The sequence below is a fragment of the Littorina saxatilis genome, linkage group LG15 (genome assembly GCF_037325665.1).
Source record: "Littorina saxatilis isolate snail1 linkage group LG15, US_GU_Lsax_2.0, whole genome shotgun sequence".
Lineage (NCBI taxonomy): Eukaryota > Metazoa > Mollusca > Gastropoda > Littorinimorpha > Littorinidae > Littorina > Littorina saxatilis.
The window spans coordinates 30,727,317-30,744,476 of NC_090259.1; the positions used below are offsets into that span (position 1 = coordinate 30,727,317).

Consider the following 17,160-nt stretch of genomic DNA (forward strand, 5'->3'; position numbering starts at 1 on the left):
ACCCTCTAAACCTCTGCTAAGGGGGTCCACAGACCCTCTAGGATGGGCGTTCGTGGGGAGCCCTGATAGTCATGTGTATTGTCATTTGTATTCCCCCATATATCCTACAGGCCTTCCCCCTTCCTTGCTGACCGGAAATAATATAAGAATATGGCAAAAAGACCAATAGATATATGTTGCATCAGTGCTTTAAAATTGTTTATTTGCTGACTACATAAGGTGAGCACAACACTGGTTGATGTATGTTTCATTTTGACCAGGATAGTCTAGCGGTAATTGTGGCTTCGGATTTATAAGTTAATCAATTGGAAACGAAAATTGTTTTATTCATTTTATCGGTTATTTTTCAGTTTCCGTTTGTCTTGGATTTTAACAGCTGTACAGACTCTAACCAGGATGACGAATAAACATGTACATTTATCAAACGATTCCAAGAACTCCATGTGTGTTTGTGTGTGTGTGTGTGTGTGTGTGTGTGTGTGTGTGTGTGTGTGTGTGTGTGTGTGTGTGTGTGTGTGTGTGTGTGTGTGTGTGTGTGTGAAGATTAGGCTAAGCCTATATCCTTTATCCTTCTGTAATAAAGTTTTGAGTTCCGAGTTCTCTCTCTCTTTTCTTTCTCTCTCTCTCTCTCTCTCTCTCTCTCTCTCTCTCTCTCTCTAGCTCTCTCTCTATCTCTCTCTCTCTCTCTCTCTCTATCTCTCTCTTTTAGTGTGAGAGGCTTGAACAGAGAAAGAGAGACAGGCTGCCAGACACATAACACTTTCGGTTCTTTGATAAACTGCAGCTCATAAAGCCATAAATATCCATAGTGCTATTTTCAATCACCAAACCATTTGATACTCAATTATGTCTGGCTTTTAAGACGAACTAAATGATTTGGGGTTGAAGGGAACTCTTGTTTCCAAGATACTGGGAGGTTGGGAGGCATTGATAAATGTTCTGTACGAGGCATTCATTTAGCTTAAATGTACTCCGACTGAAACGAGACCTGTGCGCGCGCGTAGTATGTGTGTGTGTGTGTGTGTGTGTGTGTGTGTGTGTGTGTGTGTGTGTGTGTGCGTGCGTTCGTGTGTGTGTGTGTTTGTGTTTGTGTGTGTGTGTGTGTGTGCGTTCGTGTGTGTGCGTGTGTGTGTGTGTGCGTGTGTACCGTCGTGTGTGTGTGTGTGTGCGCGTGCGTTTGTTTGATTGTCTGTGTGTGAGTGTTGGGGTATGCTCCCTTTGCTATTCTAAGCGATGTATCACCAGTTTATATCACAGATTGCATTCGACCTAGCCAGGCTGTTCCTGTTCACACACGAATGTTCACAGAGCGCACAACTAAACGAAACAGCAAGATAAAAAACATCCAAGCTCTTCACAAGATTCACCTAATATACAAAAAGTAAAGCACGTAGTCATCCTGTCATGAAGTCATGCACCTATGTATCCCCCCCCCCCCCCCCCCCCCCCCCCTCAACCCTAATTCTGAAAATGGACACTTCACTTTTCTGATCTTATCTCAGAAAAAGGTGCATGGTTTTTAAGTTCTTTTAAGATAATGGACTGGGCGAATAAAAGACAGCGAAGGCGGACTGCAAGAAAACCCTAACTCATCCCCCCTCCCCACACACAGACACACCAATTGTAAGATATTGGTATTTAGAGAAAAAAGAAAAATTATTTCAGCGTTTTCACCACTGAACCACACGACGGATGAAAAAAAGATAAGTGGGATTCGGAAATGAGACCGGAAATTGCAGACGCAGATCGAACGAAAAAGAGGCTGCGTATTGACATTTGATTATAGATCACGCCCCATAATACCTCTCACCCAATAACGTCAGGTCGGTACCATCTCATCTTTCATTGGGTACTCGGCAAAAGGTCTCCTTGGTACCAAAAATATGAATATTAGTGTTTCCCAACAACAACAGCATAAACAGCAGCACCAGCAGTAGCAGCAAAACATAATAAAAACAACAACAACAACAACAACAACAACAACAACAACAACAACAACAACAACAACAACAACAACAACAACAATGTCAACAAAAATTAACAACAACGTCAACGACAACAACAATTACAACAAAGAAAGAGTAACTACAATAGAGTATTATGCAAGCAATACAAACACCAAGATCGCTTGAAATCACACACGCACACACATACGCACACATACACACACACACATACTCACACACACACACACCCTCCTCACACACACACACGCACACACACACATACTCACACACACACACACAAATACACACAATGCAGAACGTATGAAAGATCCGCAAATACACAACCGTCTTTATTTCTTGTTGTTTTATTAAGACAGGACAATTCATTATGTTAATGACTGAATGTGAAAAAGGGATTGATTAACTCCCCTACTAAAAGTACTAGCTAAGACGTTCTCGTTTTTAAACCAGATCCAAGGGAAACAACCAAGTATAAACTCTGCGAGTAGCAGAGACTGAGATTGCGCCCCTTGTCATGCAGCAGAAAAAAGGTCTGCGGAAAAGCAGAGGATTGGAATGCTTACTTGGAGCGGGAATGAGGTTGGAAAAAGGAAATTCAGTTAGGGTATGGGGAAGGGTCATAGAGAGAGAGAGAGAGAGAGAGAGAGAGAGAGAGAGAGAGAGAGAGAGAGAGAGAGAGAGAGAGAGAGAGAGAAGAGAGAGACAGAGAGAGAGAGAGAGAGAGAGAGAGAGACAGAGAGAGAGAGAAAGAGAGACAGACAGAGAGAGAGAAAGAGAGAGAGAGAGAGAGAGACAGACAGAGAGAGAGACAGAGAGAGAGAGAGAGAGAGAGAGAGAGAGAGAGAGAGAGAGAGAGGTGACCGACGGAAGCGTCAATGTAATGGAGCAGAGATTGTTGCAGGAAAGCTTCAGATGTTCCCCCAAAATCGGCGTATGCTGCCTGAATGGCGGGGTAAAAACGGTCATACACATAAAAATCCACTCGTGCTAAAAACATGAGTGAACGTCATGAGTCTAAGCCAATGAACGAAGAAGAAGGAGAAGAAGCGTCAGATGTAAAGTAAATAATCACATACACACAGACAGATAAAAACACACACATTCGCACCCACATACGTACACACATACATACACACACACATACCAACAGAGACAGAGATAATAAGGAAAATAATACAAAAACAAAAAACACTATACGAGTCATCTGTCACTGATTTAATACTCTCTCAAAATTTAAACAAAATAGGAAAGCAATATTTTAAAAAAACGTCTCTATTTTTTTGTTGTATCTATACCTACAGCAAATTCAAATCATAAAGTAGATATACACTGACAGTCACGACTAAAGACTGTAAACAGAAAAATGTACATGTGGGGAAAGGTTAACATCTACCCCACAATTTAAAAAAACTACCGTAAATACAGAAAAATACAAGTTAAAACTACTTGTAGCTCTACATGTGGAGAACAAGGTTATAGTTATTTACACAGTAGAAATAATACCTACAAGGAAGATCCTTTAGTATATATGTAGATCATACACACAATCAAAATAGGAGTGACATGGGTGAGACTGAAAAATTTCATAAATCCTGAAGAATTTTAAGGGGGGGTCTGGGGGCCCCCAGACGCTGAAGGATTTGTATAATTAATAACCAAAACCACGTCACCACAGACATTACAAATCCGGATTTCCGGAATATACCGGAAGAATCCCACTCATGGAGTGAGTGTGCTGTAGAAGGTTGATTAGTTCAAACTGAAGGATTCAGAATTTTTCAGTTACTAACATTTATGCTAATACACACAACATTATTCCTTGCAGAGTGTAATGTTGTTGTTTTTTTTCCCCAATAAAGGCTAAAAAAACAACACTCATTAATCACTGAATATACATGTAGCAAGTCACACACACACAGACACACACCGATGCACGCACCAACACACCTCTACTTAATTACACTCTTCACAATCAACCTCTCCTACTGAACATTAATCATGTCTTTCCACAAACAAGCACCATCCCAGTTCATAGATCCAATTTTCCAACAAGACTCACATACACATGAAAACAACATATAACAAGCACCTGAAAATAAAAACAAATGACAAAAATATGAAAAACAAGGACCAGTCACTCCCAGTTTGCAACCATCCAGCCAACAAATGAACATAAAAGCATTCAACACACCAACTACTGGAAAGAACAAGCACAGTCAATACAGTGGTGCCTGCAATAATGGAATCTTCCAATGAAAAGACTATCCCCTGCCAGAAAGAACAAGAACAGCAAAGTAAATACATTATGGTATTTGTAATTTTCATTTTTTTTATTTCATTGTCCCATCGCTGGGAAATTTGGGTCGCTTCCTCCCAGTGGAAAGCTAAGCAGCAACGGAGTCGCGCTACCCAGGTGTCTGCGTGTTTAGGTGTATTCAGCCACCTGCACTTATGGCAGAATGACCAAGGTCTTTTACGTGCCATTGTGGTGACACGGGAGTGGGACATGGCTTCCGTCTCTGAGTCTGCACATAAAGTTGACCCGTGTCCTTCCCAGCCCAAATTTGAACCTGCGACCTTCCAATCACAAGTCCAGTGCTCTACCAACTGAGCTACCGGGCCCCAAAATAGGACTCATGGTCCCAAAGGTATACTCCACACAGGCACAAGTGTATCTGTCACCGAAGATACCTCCAAAGAGAGGACAATTCCCAAAAGGGAACACCCTCTGTTGTCCTTTAATGTATAATTTTAGACTTATAAGTACATCTATCATTAAAGTTGTTCCCAGACTTAGATGACAAGAGGTCATTTAGACCGGGATTGAAAATGTGTACAAGTCCAAATGTCCTGACAGTCCAATTTTTTGCCAGAAAACCGGTCCTACATGTAAAAATCCTCCGACGGTTGACCAATGCATCAGATAACAACTATGCGTACATGGCTAAAGATTAACCCATTGTCTCCCAGGTACGGATATATCCGTACCCATTCATATGGCTCTAATAAAATTCTGACCAGGTACGGATATATCCGCTCAGACTGTTAGCTTCAATCGCTTTCTGTAACGTCAATCTAACGCCTGCATTCCAGCGTGATATACACAGTTTCTACCCAGTTACTACAATTCTGAGTGACCTGCTGCAGCACAGCTGGTCTCGGCTACAAACAATTGGTCAACATAGGTGGGGTAGAAAGTGTTAAGGCATGGGAAAACCACAGCTATTATCAAAGAACTAATGCAACGTAGAGAAAGACACTTAAGGCTGGTCCCAAACAATGTCTCTAATTATCACTGTATCAAGAGAGATTAAGGTTCTAAATTGATAACTTTGTTTCTACAGTTCCCTCTCTCAAGACAGGTACCGCTGTAAAAAAAAATAAATAAAAAATAAAATAAAATAAAACTTTCCAAAATCTTTCCAAAAAAATGTCGAACCTTCCAAAATTGTATGTGTCAACTGAGTTCCATCGATTCCTGAGTAGCAAACATTTTTGTTTGTTATTTGTCATTTTTGTACAGAGCGCACAACTGAACGAAACAAGCAAGATAAAAACATCCAAGCTCTTCACAAGCTTCACCTAATATACAAAAAGTAATGCACCCCACTGTCAGATTTATATTTAGGTGTGGTGCAGTTAGTTTCCTGCTCTTGGGTTTTTCAATGTTTCAGACTATAAATAAAGCACATACACGATATATAATAATGCAATTTATGTTAACTAAAATGTTCAGATTGTTGTACACACACTTATTGTTATCATTCAAAAAGAGGAAGAAAAACCAGTGTCTTGTGATCACATTGAAAACCCCAAAAGCAGGAAACTAACGGCACCACACCTAAATCTAAGTCTGACAGTGTTTCCTTCCTGTTATCATTAGTACTGATTACTTTAGATTATAACTTGAACAATATTCGTATTAGTGTTCCTGTTCACACCAACCAGTCTTGATCTTATGGACATTGAGAGAGTGGAAGGGGGAGGAGGGGGGGGGGGGCAGAAAGAGAGAGAAAGAGAAAGAGAGAGAGAGAGAGAGAGAGGGAGAGAAGGAGAGAGAGAGAGGGGGGAGAGAGAGAGAAGAGAGAAGAGAGACTGACATACATATACAGACAGGATGAGACAAACAACAGATTTGTTTGTTTGTTTGTTTGTTTGTTTGCTTAACGCCCAGCCGACCACGAAGGGCCATATCAGGGCGGTGCTGCTTTGACATATAACGTGCGCCACACACAAGACAGAAGTCGCAGCACAGGCTTCATGTCTCACCCAGTCACATTTTTCTGACACCGGACCAACCAGTCCTAGCACTAACCCCATAATGCCAGACGCCAGGCGGAGCAGCCACTAGATTGCCAATTGTAAAGTCTTAGGTATGACCCGGCCGGGGTTCGAACCCACGACCTCCCGATCACGGGGCGGACGCCTTACCACTATGCCAACCGTGCCGGTATTTGAAGATTACACTCCATAGAATAATAACTTTACGCTAAACATTCATCCCTTTTGCTACGTTTGCTCCTACCTGGTTATATTTTGATTGGAGAATGTTTGAAAGTTAAAATTGAAAAAGTGCAGGTTTCAAAAAGGTCACCGTGACACATATGCAAAATATGAAATTATGCATTAATTCTACACTTCTGAATGCACTCTGACAAAAAATGAATTGCCTGCATGCATATAATGTGGCACAAATGAAAGCACTTGAGCTTCAACTTTTTGTATCTTTGCTACGACATTTCTTCTCCTAATCCCTTAATTTATCGTTTGCTCACAGTACCGATCCTGCTTATGCAAATGGCAAAAAGAGAAGTATGCTTTTCTAAACAGGAATCTTCGATTGTGAATTTAGAATTGATGTGACCTAAATGTCAAGAAATGTTGTAGTTTGCAAGAAGTGCCGGCCCTTACATTATGCTACGTAATTCTCTTCTAAACAATTTTAAGTTTAATATGTAACATTATGCACACCTGATTCTTTCTTTCTTTCTTTGGTGTTTAACGTCGTTTTCAACCACAAAGGTTATATCGCGACGGGGGAAGGGGGGAGATGGGATAGAGCCACTTGTCAATTGTTTCTTGTTCACAAAAGCGCTAATCAAAAATTTGCTCCAGGGGCTTGCAACGTAGTACAATATATTACCTTACTGGGAGAATGCAAGTTTCCAGTACAAAGGACTTAACATTTCTTACATACTACTTGACTAAAATCTTTACAAAAATTGACTATATTCTATACAAGAAACACTTAACAAGGGTAAAAGGAGAAACAGAATCCGTTACGCGTTAGTCGCCTCTTACGACATGCTGGGGACCATCGGGTAAATTCTTTCTCGTCCCAACCAATATGGGACTCCCCCTAACCCGCGGGGGGTTGCACACCTGATACTGAACAAAGTGTTTCAGAAACACATTGTGGACAAATTAATTTTGAGAAAATAAACACACAGGTATATGGTGGGTGAATTCAAAGCGACACTAATGTGCAGATAATATCAACTCCAAAATCTACATACATGCACCATGAACATTTCTGAAACACACTGTGACACATTATGCATGCATGCTTCAACAACAAAAGTGTCACTGTCTTAATTTCTACACTTTAGCAGATGGTTACAGCAGAGATACCGTAAAAGAGAGATTGCTTGCTCCCTCTAAATTGGCCTTACTATTGAATGAAATTCCAGAAATCGTGACCATGTAGTCAGAAATTGTAGCAGGGATCCATGGCCAAATCTCACAATTTTAACTCGCTAGCCGGGCGAGTAACTTCAAGAAAGTCACTAGCCCGCCAGAATTTGTGCTGGCCCGGTACATCATCACTGTTGCTGCTTCTGCATGAGTGTTTATGACATTGAAACTCAACGTTACAACCACAAGTTTTGCATTTGACCAGAATTTTCACTGGCCAGCCGGGCGAGTTGCAAGGCGCAGACCTGGGAAACCCTGTTTTGCACATGGAGTATTTTCAGACAAATGAGCGTACTCCAATTCCAAACAGCATTTGAACATTAATTTTTCAACCATGCTTCACAAGAGTTCGTCGCATCTTTAATTAGGATTTCTATGTTTACTGGCAAAAATTGTAATCATGAGTCAAAATACTGAATTGGCTTCAGGATGCGCTTGTGAAGAAATATAGTCCAGGAATTTTTCTCAACATATTTTTTTTCCACGGACCGTACTGATCGTATTGTAAACAATCATGAGTACAAAATACGACGAAATCGTATGGGTTCCCAGGTCTGAAGTGGTTTCTACTAGCCCGTTGGATTTGTTTTATTGGCCTATGGCGATCGGGCGGACGATTTGGCCATCCCCGTGTACAGTGATGGCGCTAGTATTTGTTCAAACCGGTACGCAAACTTTTATGATGCAAACATGGTAGGCTGGTCATTGGAACCAGACAGAGTCCAACTCAGAGTACTGGTTTTGTTGTCTTACCAGCGAAAACAACCGATAGTTCTAAAAATCAACCGGTAGGTCATACCGTCAGCCAATTTTATTTCGGTATTTTCTCGTTTCAACCGGTAAAATACCGGTTAACGCCACTACTGGTGTAGTAGTAGTTGTATGAGGTATTTTACCCATGAGGCACCAAAATCGCCTCACTATGATCTGAGCAACTGCTACAAAAGGTGGTTGTTACAGACAGGTTTATTACAGTCTGTACACTGGGACTAAGGACAAAAGTATTGACATGAAAAAGGCAAGAGCAAGATGAGGGGAGAGGCATGAGGCAAATTTAGCAATAACATCTTTCTTTCTTTAGTTGGTGTTTAACCTCATTTTCAACCACGGAGGTTATATCGCGACGGGGGAAGGGGGGGGAGATGTTTCTTGTTCACAAAAGCACTAATCAAAAAATTGCTCCAGGGGCTTGCAACGTAGTACAATATATGACCTTACTGGGAGAATGCAAGTTTCCAGTACAAAGGACTTAACATTTCTCACATACTGCTTGACTAAAATCTTTACAAACATTGACCATATTCTATACAAGAAACACTTAACAAGGGTAAAAGGAGAAACAGAATCCGTTAGTCGCCTCTTACGACATGCTGGGGAGCATCGGGTAAATTCTTCCCCCAAACCCGCGGGGGGTTTAGCAATAACAATCTTTGGTCAGGACTGCATGTTCTTCCTCAGAACAGTACATTTCACCTATATTGCCTAAAATATCGGGGTGGGGGTGGGGGGGTGGGGATGGAGTTTTGTTGTGCTATTTCACACTGAAATTATTCAGCCCCCCATCAAAGGACAGAACAATTTCACTTCAGTTACAATTCCAAAAGAAAAAACAAAGATTTTTTTTTTACATTCAATAACAAATTCATCAGAAAACACCAACTTCACAAAAAGCATTTTACAATTAACAACAAATGTGTAAGGAAACATCACAATTTCACCATGATCAAATGAAACAAGTTCCTTTGAACTTCTTGAAAAAAATTTGAAACGTTTGCATTTGGAACGTTACAAACACCAACTACTATTCGCAGCAAAACTCAACCTATTTTACTTGATCAAGAGCAAAATGGCTTGTACTTCTGAAATAAATATGTTTAGGCACAACAAAACCAAGCACTGAAAATGTAATGCTTCGCAGTTGCAGAATTGTACTGACTCTGACTGCCTAATTTAGACATAACCAAAACCTTACTTTTAAACTTAAACAAAAACAGGTAGAACAATTGAAAGAAAAAATCTAAAAAAAAGGATGAAGATGAACAGTTCAGGGGCAAATGTCTATGCATCCAGAAAATGCAAACCACCTGCTGTGCTAATGCACAGCTTTTTCACAATTTTGCTCAACCTCCAGTCACTGTTCTCCTTGTTTCATTATCACAGATTCCTCAAAATCATTCACAGAAAAACAGAAAAGGAGTAAGAAAGAAAAGAAAAAGACCCAGTCAAACAATATGCTGTGAATCATGTAAGAATATAAAATATCTAACACGTTCAGTCTTCTCTCAGGCTAGAGTAGAAAACAAAGAGGTAAATTTAAGCAAAAGTTTACCCGTTACACACAATTTAAAACTATACATATATACTGATTCATTGAATGCTAATTGCACTGTGTTTTGTATTGAACATTGCATAAATTAACCTTTCTTACTTTGATCTTAAATCATTGGGTGATAGATTAATTTTGGATTTCATGAGCAGACCCCCGTTTCATAGAAGCGAAAAAGGCAAGGCTTCGCAAGCAAAGAGCGTTTCTTCAAGGACTGTTCGCTGCAAGGAAGGCAAAGATTTGACGAGACAAGGCAAGCATCTTTCTAGAGGTGCTCACAATAAAGAAAAAAAATAGAAGCGGCACAGCAGCCTATTGCCTGTTTACCAGAAAAATGCTCCACATCAAACCTATCAAATTTAATCCACCCCTTGTCAACATAAACTCTTTCACAATGCTCTCGCCTAGCCTGTTCATCAAGCAAGCAGGCAGGCTAGCTTTCCAGCTTTTCCTTGTCTGCGGAAAACGGGCATCTGACTACTCGAAGGGGGGTGCAGAGGCCTTGTACTGCTGGCCGTATTGCACAGGGGCTCCTCCTTGAGGTGAGTAGGGTGGGGGTGCAATTACACCAGCGCCAGGCTTATCGAATCCTCCAGCGGACATGGGAGGGTAGGCTTGAGCGGGGCCTGGAGGAGGGTAGGCAGAACCTGAAAAACAGGGGCAAAGGCAGGTAATAAACTCTGCAAAAAAAGTATTGCACCCATTTTTGTACCCCAACTAAAGCATTCAATTCGTAACTTTCTATGCCACTAAAGGCCCTTCACTTGGCTATCTTGCACACTTTTTGGATCAAAGATTATTTTTGCACCCCAACTAAAGCATTCATTCTTGTGTCAATTCATTCAAATTTTTTATGACATTCAAATGTTCTAATTCTCTAAAGGCCCTTCACTTCAGGCTATCTGGCACACTTTTCGGATCACAGATTTCTTTTACAGGGGTCAATCTTTGATCCGAGAAGAAGAAGAAGATCCCAAAACGTGTGCCAGATAGCCAAGTGAAGGACCTTTAGTGGCATAGAAATGTAAATGAATTGACAAGAGAATGAATGCTTTTGTTGGGGTTCAAAAATGGCCGCAATAATTTATTTGTAGAGTTCAGTACAGTGGGTCCCCCATTTTAACTTGAATTTAAAATAAAAAAATACTGGAAAGGAAATCAGAAATGAGTCATGCCTATCAAATTATAATCTGACCAATTTGTCTTGCCTGAATTCTAAATGACTCATAGTAATAATCAAATGATTTGACCAGTTATTATACAGAGCGGTGAGGTATAAATTTGAAAATACTGGAAAGGAAATCAGCTATCAGCCATGCCTGTGCAATTTGATAATATTGTATCTAACAGTAACAGTAACTTTAACTCAGTAAGAAACTGTTTTCCCATCAAATTTCTAATGTAATCAGTTGATTTGACTGGTTATTACAGGTTGTATGATAGTGTTATTCAGCTCTTGACAACCTGAAAGTGGTCGATGATTTTCTTTTTTCTTCTTTTTTTCTCTCCAAATCCAAATATATAGACACCAGAACTTTTCTGGTTAACAATCACAATGACACTGTCCAACTATAGTCATTTGCTTAATTTCAATCAGTACAATCAATTCCAAACACAAAACATAGCAAAGAAAAATTCATAAACAACAAATTAACAGTGGTAGGTCAATAGATGGTTATACCCTTTTTTCTATTTTAACATAGACAGAGAATCGAGACGAGGGTGGTGGCGTGTGTGTGTGTGTGTGTGTGTGTGTGGTGTGTGTGTGTGTGTGTGTGTGTGTGTGTGGAGCGATTCAGAGAAAACTACTGGACCGATCTTCATGAAATTTCAAATGTGAGTTCCTGGATATGATATCCTCAGACGTACTTTTGGTGTTAATCTGTTACTTTGATGCTGACAGCTTGACTTAATGTTTTGATATCGAATCACGCGACTTGTTGATATTTATAAAAAATAGCAGGTAAAATACCAGAAATGTCCAGGTAGTCTGCACAAACAACAGCAACAACAGAAATAATAAAGCAAACAAATAATTCACCCAAGAAAAACTTTACCTGCAGGAGGTGGATATCCCTGTTGTGGGTAGGGGGCGTAGCCTAATTGGGGCGGAGGGGGACCGGGCTGCATCATGCCTCCCTGGCCTGGTTGAAACTGGTAAGTAGTTACCTGTATACAGAAAGCGTCACGTTAATCTGGAAGTACGCCCCTTTTTGGACCCAACCCCTTTAATTCTAAGTAAAAGTACAACCTTGCTTACTTTTTTTAAGTGCCTTCAATTCTTCATTTTTAATCTAAAATTCCCTCCCTTTTATTTTTTAAATTGAAGACCAGGTTTATAAGCACATTTCTTGGAGGTCTTAAAAATGAGGTTCCACTGCAGCAAACCTCATCAAACGTACAGTCTGGGGAGCTCCTCCTGTCCGCACGACTGTACCCGTCGCCCCTTGTCGCTTTCTGCACACGCAGTAAACGCAGATGATGACAGAGACAATGATGACCACCAGTATGCAGACCACGATGGCGATGATAATTCCAATGCCGATGCTGACTGCCCTGCCGGCGTCTGCTGCTGCTTGATCTGCAAAGTGGAACATCACATGTCATTCAAATGATTAATGCAGGGATTGCGTTTACCGATAATTTCCGGTATTTTACCGATTGAAATTCGCCTATACCGGTAAAAAAAGAAAAGGTTTTAATTGGTTTGACAGGGGAAAAAATAAAGAGTGGACAAAAAATCCTTTATAAAGAATCCATGGTCTGTACGAGAGAGAGAGAGACAATGACAATGACAATGACAAATCTGTATTTTTCGAGGGTGACAAGAATAAGCATAGATATGCTTTTTTGCATCTGGCCCTCGCCCTAAAGAGGGACTAAACTATTTTACTATAACTATGACTAGGGAAGAAAAAAGAAAGAAAAAAAAGGTTACATAAAAACATTAATGGTAGAACATATAAGTTTATGTACATGAAGCGCATTATGTAGAAGCATTGTAGATCATATTAAGGTAGTGTTCAAAATTGGGTGTAAAGCAATGAAGATAAACGGAAAGTAACCCAACAATACATTAGCTCAGCAAAACAATGTATTACAGAGCCAAATCTTCGTGATTTTGTCACAATAAACCATAATTCCGATAATGAACAACTGTCTACAAAGAGAACATACCAATCAAGTTTATTTGTTCATAGAGTTCATTAAATGGAAAGAATATTTGGTTCTAAAAGAATCCGTATTGGTGGATTGCCGCAGGGCGTCCGGAAGAGCGTTCCAGAGGCTGCTTCCTGAATAAACAAGACTTGATTTAAATAGGTCTATCCTAGGAAGAGGAGTGTTTAGTTTTATAAAGTGGTGCGAATTCTTCAAAGAGAACTTTGAACAAATGGTTTCGGGTGCATTTTCTGTCATCATTTTATGCATCATTATTCCTTTGTTATAATTCATTCTTGACTTTAGAGGTAGGACCCCTATGTTGATGTAGTCTGAGGCGGTGAGAGTAGTCTGTTTGAGAAATACTACTTTTAGCGCTCTTTTGTGTAATCTGCTGAGTAGCTTAAGGGAATTATCACTTGCTGAGTCCCATAGAGTGGATGCGTAATCAATAAGAGACTGAATATGAGCAGTGAAAAATAACTTCCTGGCTTGACAATTAAGGAAGTGTTTAATTCTAGATTTAAGAGGTACACTTTCTTTGACACAAATTTACTAAGTTGTTTAATGTGAGTTGACCAAGACAGGTTGTTATCGATGTGGACACCTAGACCTTTGTGATGGTCGACTGTTTCCACTATATAAAAAAAAGTATATTGCAGGGGTGTCGTTTGGGTCGGCCCTTCGGCCAATCGCCGATTTTTTTGGCTGAAACTTTCATGTCCCTATCGGCCAAATGTCCGAAGAGTATTCGCCTAAATCGGCCAAAGTTTGTCCAGTTTTTTTGTATTGGTCAGGCTTTGATTGCTAAAACTGCTGCCGATGTACTTAGTCAACTGACTGGCGTTTATTTCCTTCGCGAATACCAAAAACGAAACATCAATGTTTTGAACGGAAACCATTGCAAAAAAATTATTTATAGATGCCAGAGTGGTTTCCCTTGGACAAGGGAAACTACACTCTCAGCGTTTGCGTTCGCTGATTCGCGATAGTTTATCAGTCAGTCAGTGCTTTCGATTTGGATTTGAACATCATGTCGCAACCAAAAAAGAAAAAAACTAAATTGGCCAAGGTTTGCTACCCTTCGCCAAGGTAAGTGATTCCGGACAAAATGACAGGAACACCGCGAATGTGGACAGTGCCAGTGTGAGTGGTAGTAGTGTAGCAGACGACATAGCAGACAATAGTCACCGCGAATCAAAATCTGCTGAGCCAGAGAATGAAAAGCGTCCTCCAAATCGTGGTTTTCAAGCAAAATGGCTCGCCCTACACGGTCTTTTAATTGTCATGTTTCCCAAGGTTTGTCAAGATTTGCACAAGATTGGAAGAGGTTTACTTTCAAAAAATTAAAGTTAAAGGTTTGAAAAAGTCAGTTTCAGGTGTCTGATGTAATTAAATCAGCAACATATAATCCAGGGGGTGTTACAGGGGTTCCTCCCCCCCCCCCCCCCCAGCTATCCCCCCCCCCCCCCCCCCCCCCAATTAAAAAAAATTCTCAGTCTGAATTTTTCTTTCTTTTTCTGTCTGTAAAGCCGGGGGAAGAGTTAATTGTTTAGTTGTCACAGTATGCGACACGTCTTCCTTCTAACCATACTATATGATGTCGAAAGCGGATATCAGTGAAGATAAATTGCCATTATTTAATACTAATGACTAATGTTAAAAGAAATAATGAGTGGCTGCTGCCACCAGTTGATCATGTTTAAAATCAAGGATAAGCCACAAATTGTTTATAAAATAGCTAACATTCTTCAGCTTCAGGGGGGCTTTGCCCTCCAGACCTCCCAACGGGACCCTGGACCCCAGGTTGTACCCCCCCCCCCCCCCCCCCCCCCTCTGGCTTAACTGCTCCGCCCCTGTAATCTGTGTTCCTAAGACAATGATTGTATGTATTGGTGTTCCCCTCTTGAGTCTTGTGCTTCAATGACAATGTTGCAGTGACTTTGTATGAGCCAAAATAATAGCCGAACATTTTCCAAGATGTCCTTAAGCTTTCTGGCAGTTTCGGCCAAATGTGCCAACATGAAAATGTCTGGCAACACCCCTGTTTTGCCGTCAATCATTAAATCGGGACCAGTTGAGGTAAAATTCTGTCGTTTTTGTCTAGTTGTAATTATCATATATTTGGTTTTCTTTGGGTTAAGAGACATGTGATTTAGGTCAGTCCATTCTGTCAGCTGGTTTAGACTTCCTTGGAGGGATTCTGATAAGCGAGTTACATTTTTGTTACTGGAGTGAATTGTGGTATCATCTGCAAAAAGTTCACATAAATGTTGAATATATATAAAGGGACAATGACAATTCTTTATTTTACGAGGAAAAAAGAGAGAGAGAGAGAGAGAGAGAGAGAGAGAGAGACAATGACAATGACAATGACAAATCTTTATTTTTCGAGGGTGACAAGAATAAGCATAGGTATGCTTTTTTGCATCTGGCCCTCGCCCTAAAGAGGGACTAAACTATTTTACTATAACTATGACTAGGGAAAAAAAAGGTTACATAAAAACATTAATGGTAGAACATATAAGTTTATGTACATGAAGCGCATTATGTAGAAGCATTGTAGATCATAAGGTAGTGTTCAAAATTGGGTGTAAAGCAATGAAGATAAACGGAAAGTAACCCAACAATACATTAGCTCAGCAAAACAATGTATTACAGAGCCAAATCTTCGTGATTTTGTCACAATAAACCATAATTCCGATAATGAACAACTGTATACAAAGAAAACATACCAATCAAGTTTATTTGTTCATAGAGTTCATTAAATGGAAAGAATATTTGGTTCTAAAAGAATCTGTGTTGGTGGATTGCCGCAGGGCGTCCGGAAGAGCGTTCCAGAGGCTGCTTCCTGAATAAACAAGACTTGATTTAAATAGGTCTATCCTAGGAAGAGGAGTGTTTAGTTTTATAAAGTGGTGCGAATTCTTCAAAGAGAACTTTGAGCAAATGGTTTCGGGTGCATTTTCTGTCATAATTTTATGCATCATTATTCCTTTATTGTAATTCATTCTTGACTTCAGAGGTAGGACCCCTATGTTGATGTAGTCTGAGTCGGTGAGAGTAGTCTGTTTGAGTAATACTACTTTTAGCGCTCTTTTGTGTAATCTGCTGAGTAGCTTTAGGGAATTATCACTTGCAGAGTCCCATAGAGTGGATGAGAGAGAGAGAGAGAGAAAGAGAGAGAGAGATAGAGAGAAAGAGAGAGAGAGAGAGAGAGAGAGAGAGAGAGAGAGAGAGAGAGAGAGTTGCATGGCTTGTTGTGACAGAGAGAGAAGACGGCACTCCCAGTTTTACAGTTATAATTTTTTTTTCAGACCAGACAGCAGAATTGAATTGAACAGAAGCACCTTACCAGCATCATCCCATTCGTTCCATTCGTCCTTGGAGTCTAGAAGTGTTCTCATAGACATGATCAATACAACAGTAAAGTAATCTGTGTCGCCCTTTGCCCGTAAAATAACGAAGACTGCACAGTTCCTTTCTTCTGTGTTTTTGTTTCTGAGAAGCTGTACTTCCTGGATTTCCCCAAAGCTGCGCTTGCGCAAACAAGAGCTTGTTTCGGGAATTTGACTGTTTGAGAATTGTCTTATCCGGGAACGGTCTGTTCGGAAATGCAACCAAACGGGAACCGGAATCGCCACAGGCACAGGTCTCGAAACATAACACAAGTATCAGACAAGAAAAAAGGTTGATCAGAGAACAGCAGGGCTAAAAACATGTTGTAGAAAATGGGGTGTGTGCTTATTAGTGTGTGTGTGCAACCATAGGCGTTAGAGTGCGACTGTGTTAAATGTAGAATGACTGAACCGCCCCATCAACGTCGTAAACTGCGGGAGGTTCGCTGATTTGAACAGCCGCAGTTGGTGTTTTGGATCATGGGGATGGTAATGACAAGGAAGAGGGACAGACAGGCAATGGGAAAATGTTTCAAAAGTGGAGAAGATGGATTGTTTGGAAAATGTGAAGTGACTGTGAAATAAAGCAGTTCAAATGTTGAGTGCATGTCAAGTT

General features: G+C 40.4%; 2 protein-coding genes across 2 annotated transcripts in view; one reads left to right on the forward strand and one right to left on the reverse strand.

Annotated features, from left to right (window-relative positions):
* Positions 1-17,160, forward strand: part of LOC138947983 (uncharacterized) — a 627,639-nt gene that overhangs the window by 97,946 nt on the left and 512,533 nt on the right. The gene's annotated exons all lie outside the window — the stretch shown is intronic.
* LOC138949056 (protein shisa-5-like) lies at positions 3,168-16,680 on the reverse strand. Its single transcript, XM_070320782.1, has 4 exons — positions 16,502-16,680; positions 12,390-12,568; positions 12,045-12,156; positions 3,168-10,634 (listed from the first exon to the last, which is right to left on the reverse strand). The coding sequence occupies exons 1-4, from the start codon at positions 16,557-16,559 to the stop codon at positions 10,465-10,467; spliced, it is 519 nt and encodes a 172-aa protein (XP_070176883.1). The 5' UTR covers positions 16,560-16,680; the 3' UTR covers positions 3,168-10,464.

Excerpts from the sequence above, each read along its gene's own strand:
- LOC138949056 (XM_070320782.1), bottom strand. The coding sequence starts at position 16,559 with ATGTCTATGAGAACACTTCTAGACTCCAAGGACGAATGGAACGAATGG. Across the intron at positions 12,569-16,501 it reads GAACGAATGGGATGATGCTG|ATCAAGCAGCAGCAGACGCC; the intron begins GTAAGGTGCTTC and ends TCCACTTTGCAG. Across the intron at positions 10,635-12,044 it reads GGGATATCCACCTCCTGCAG|GTTCTGCCTACCCTCCTCCA; the intron begins GTAAAGTTTTTC and ends CCTGTTTTTCAG.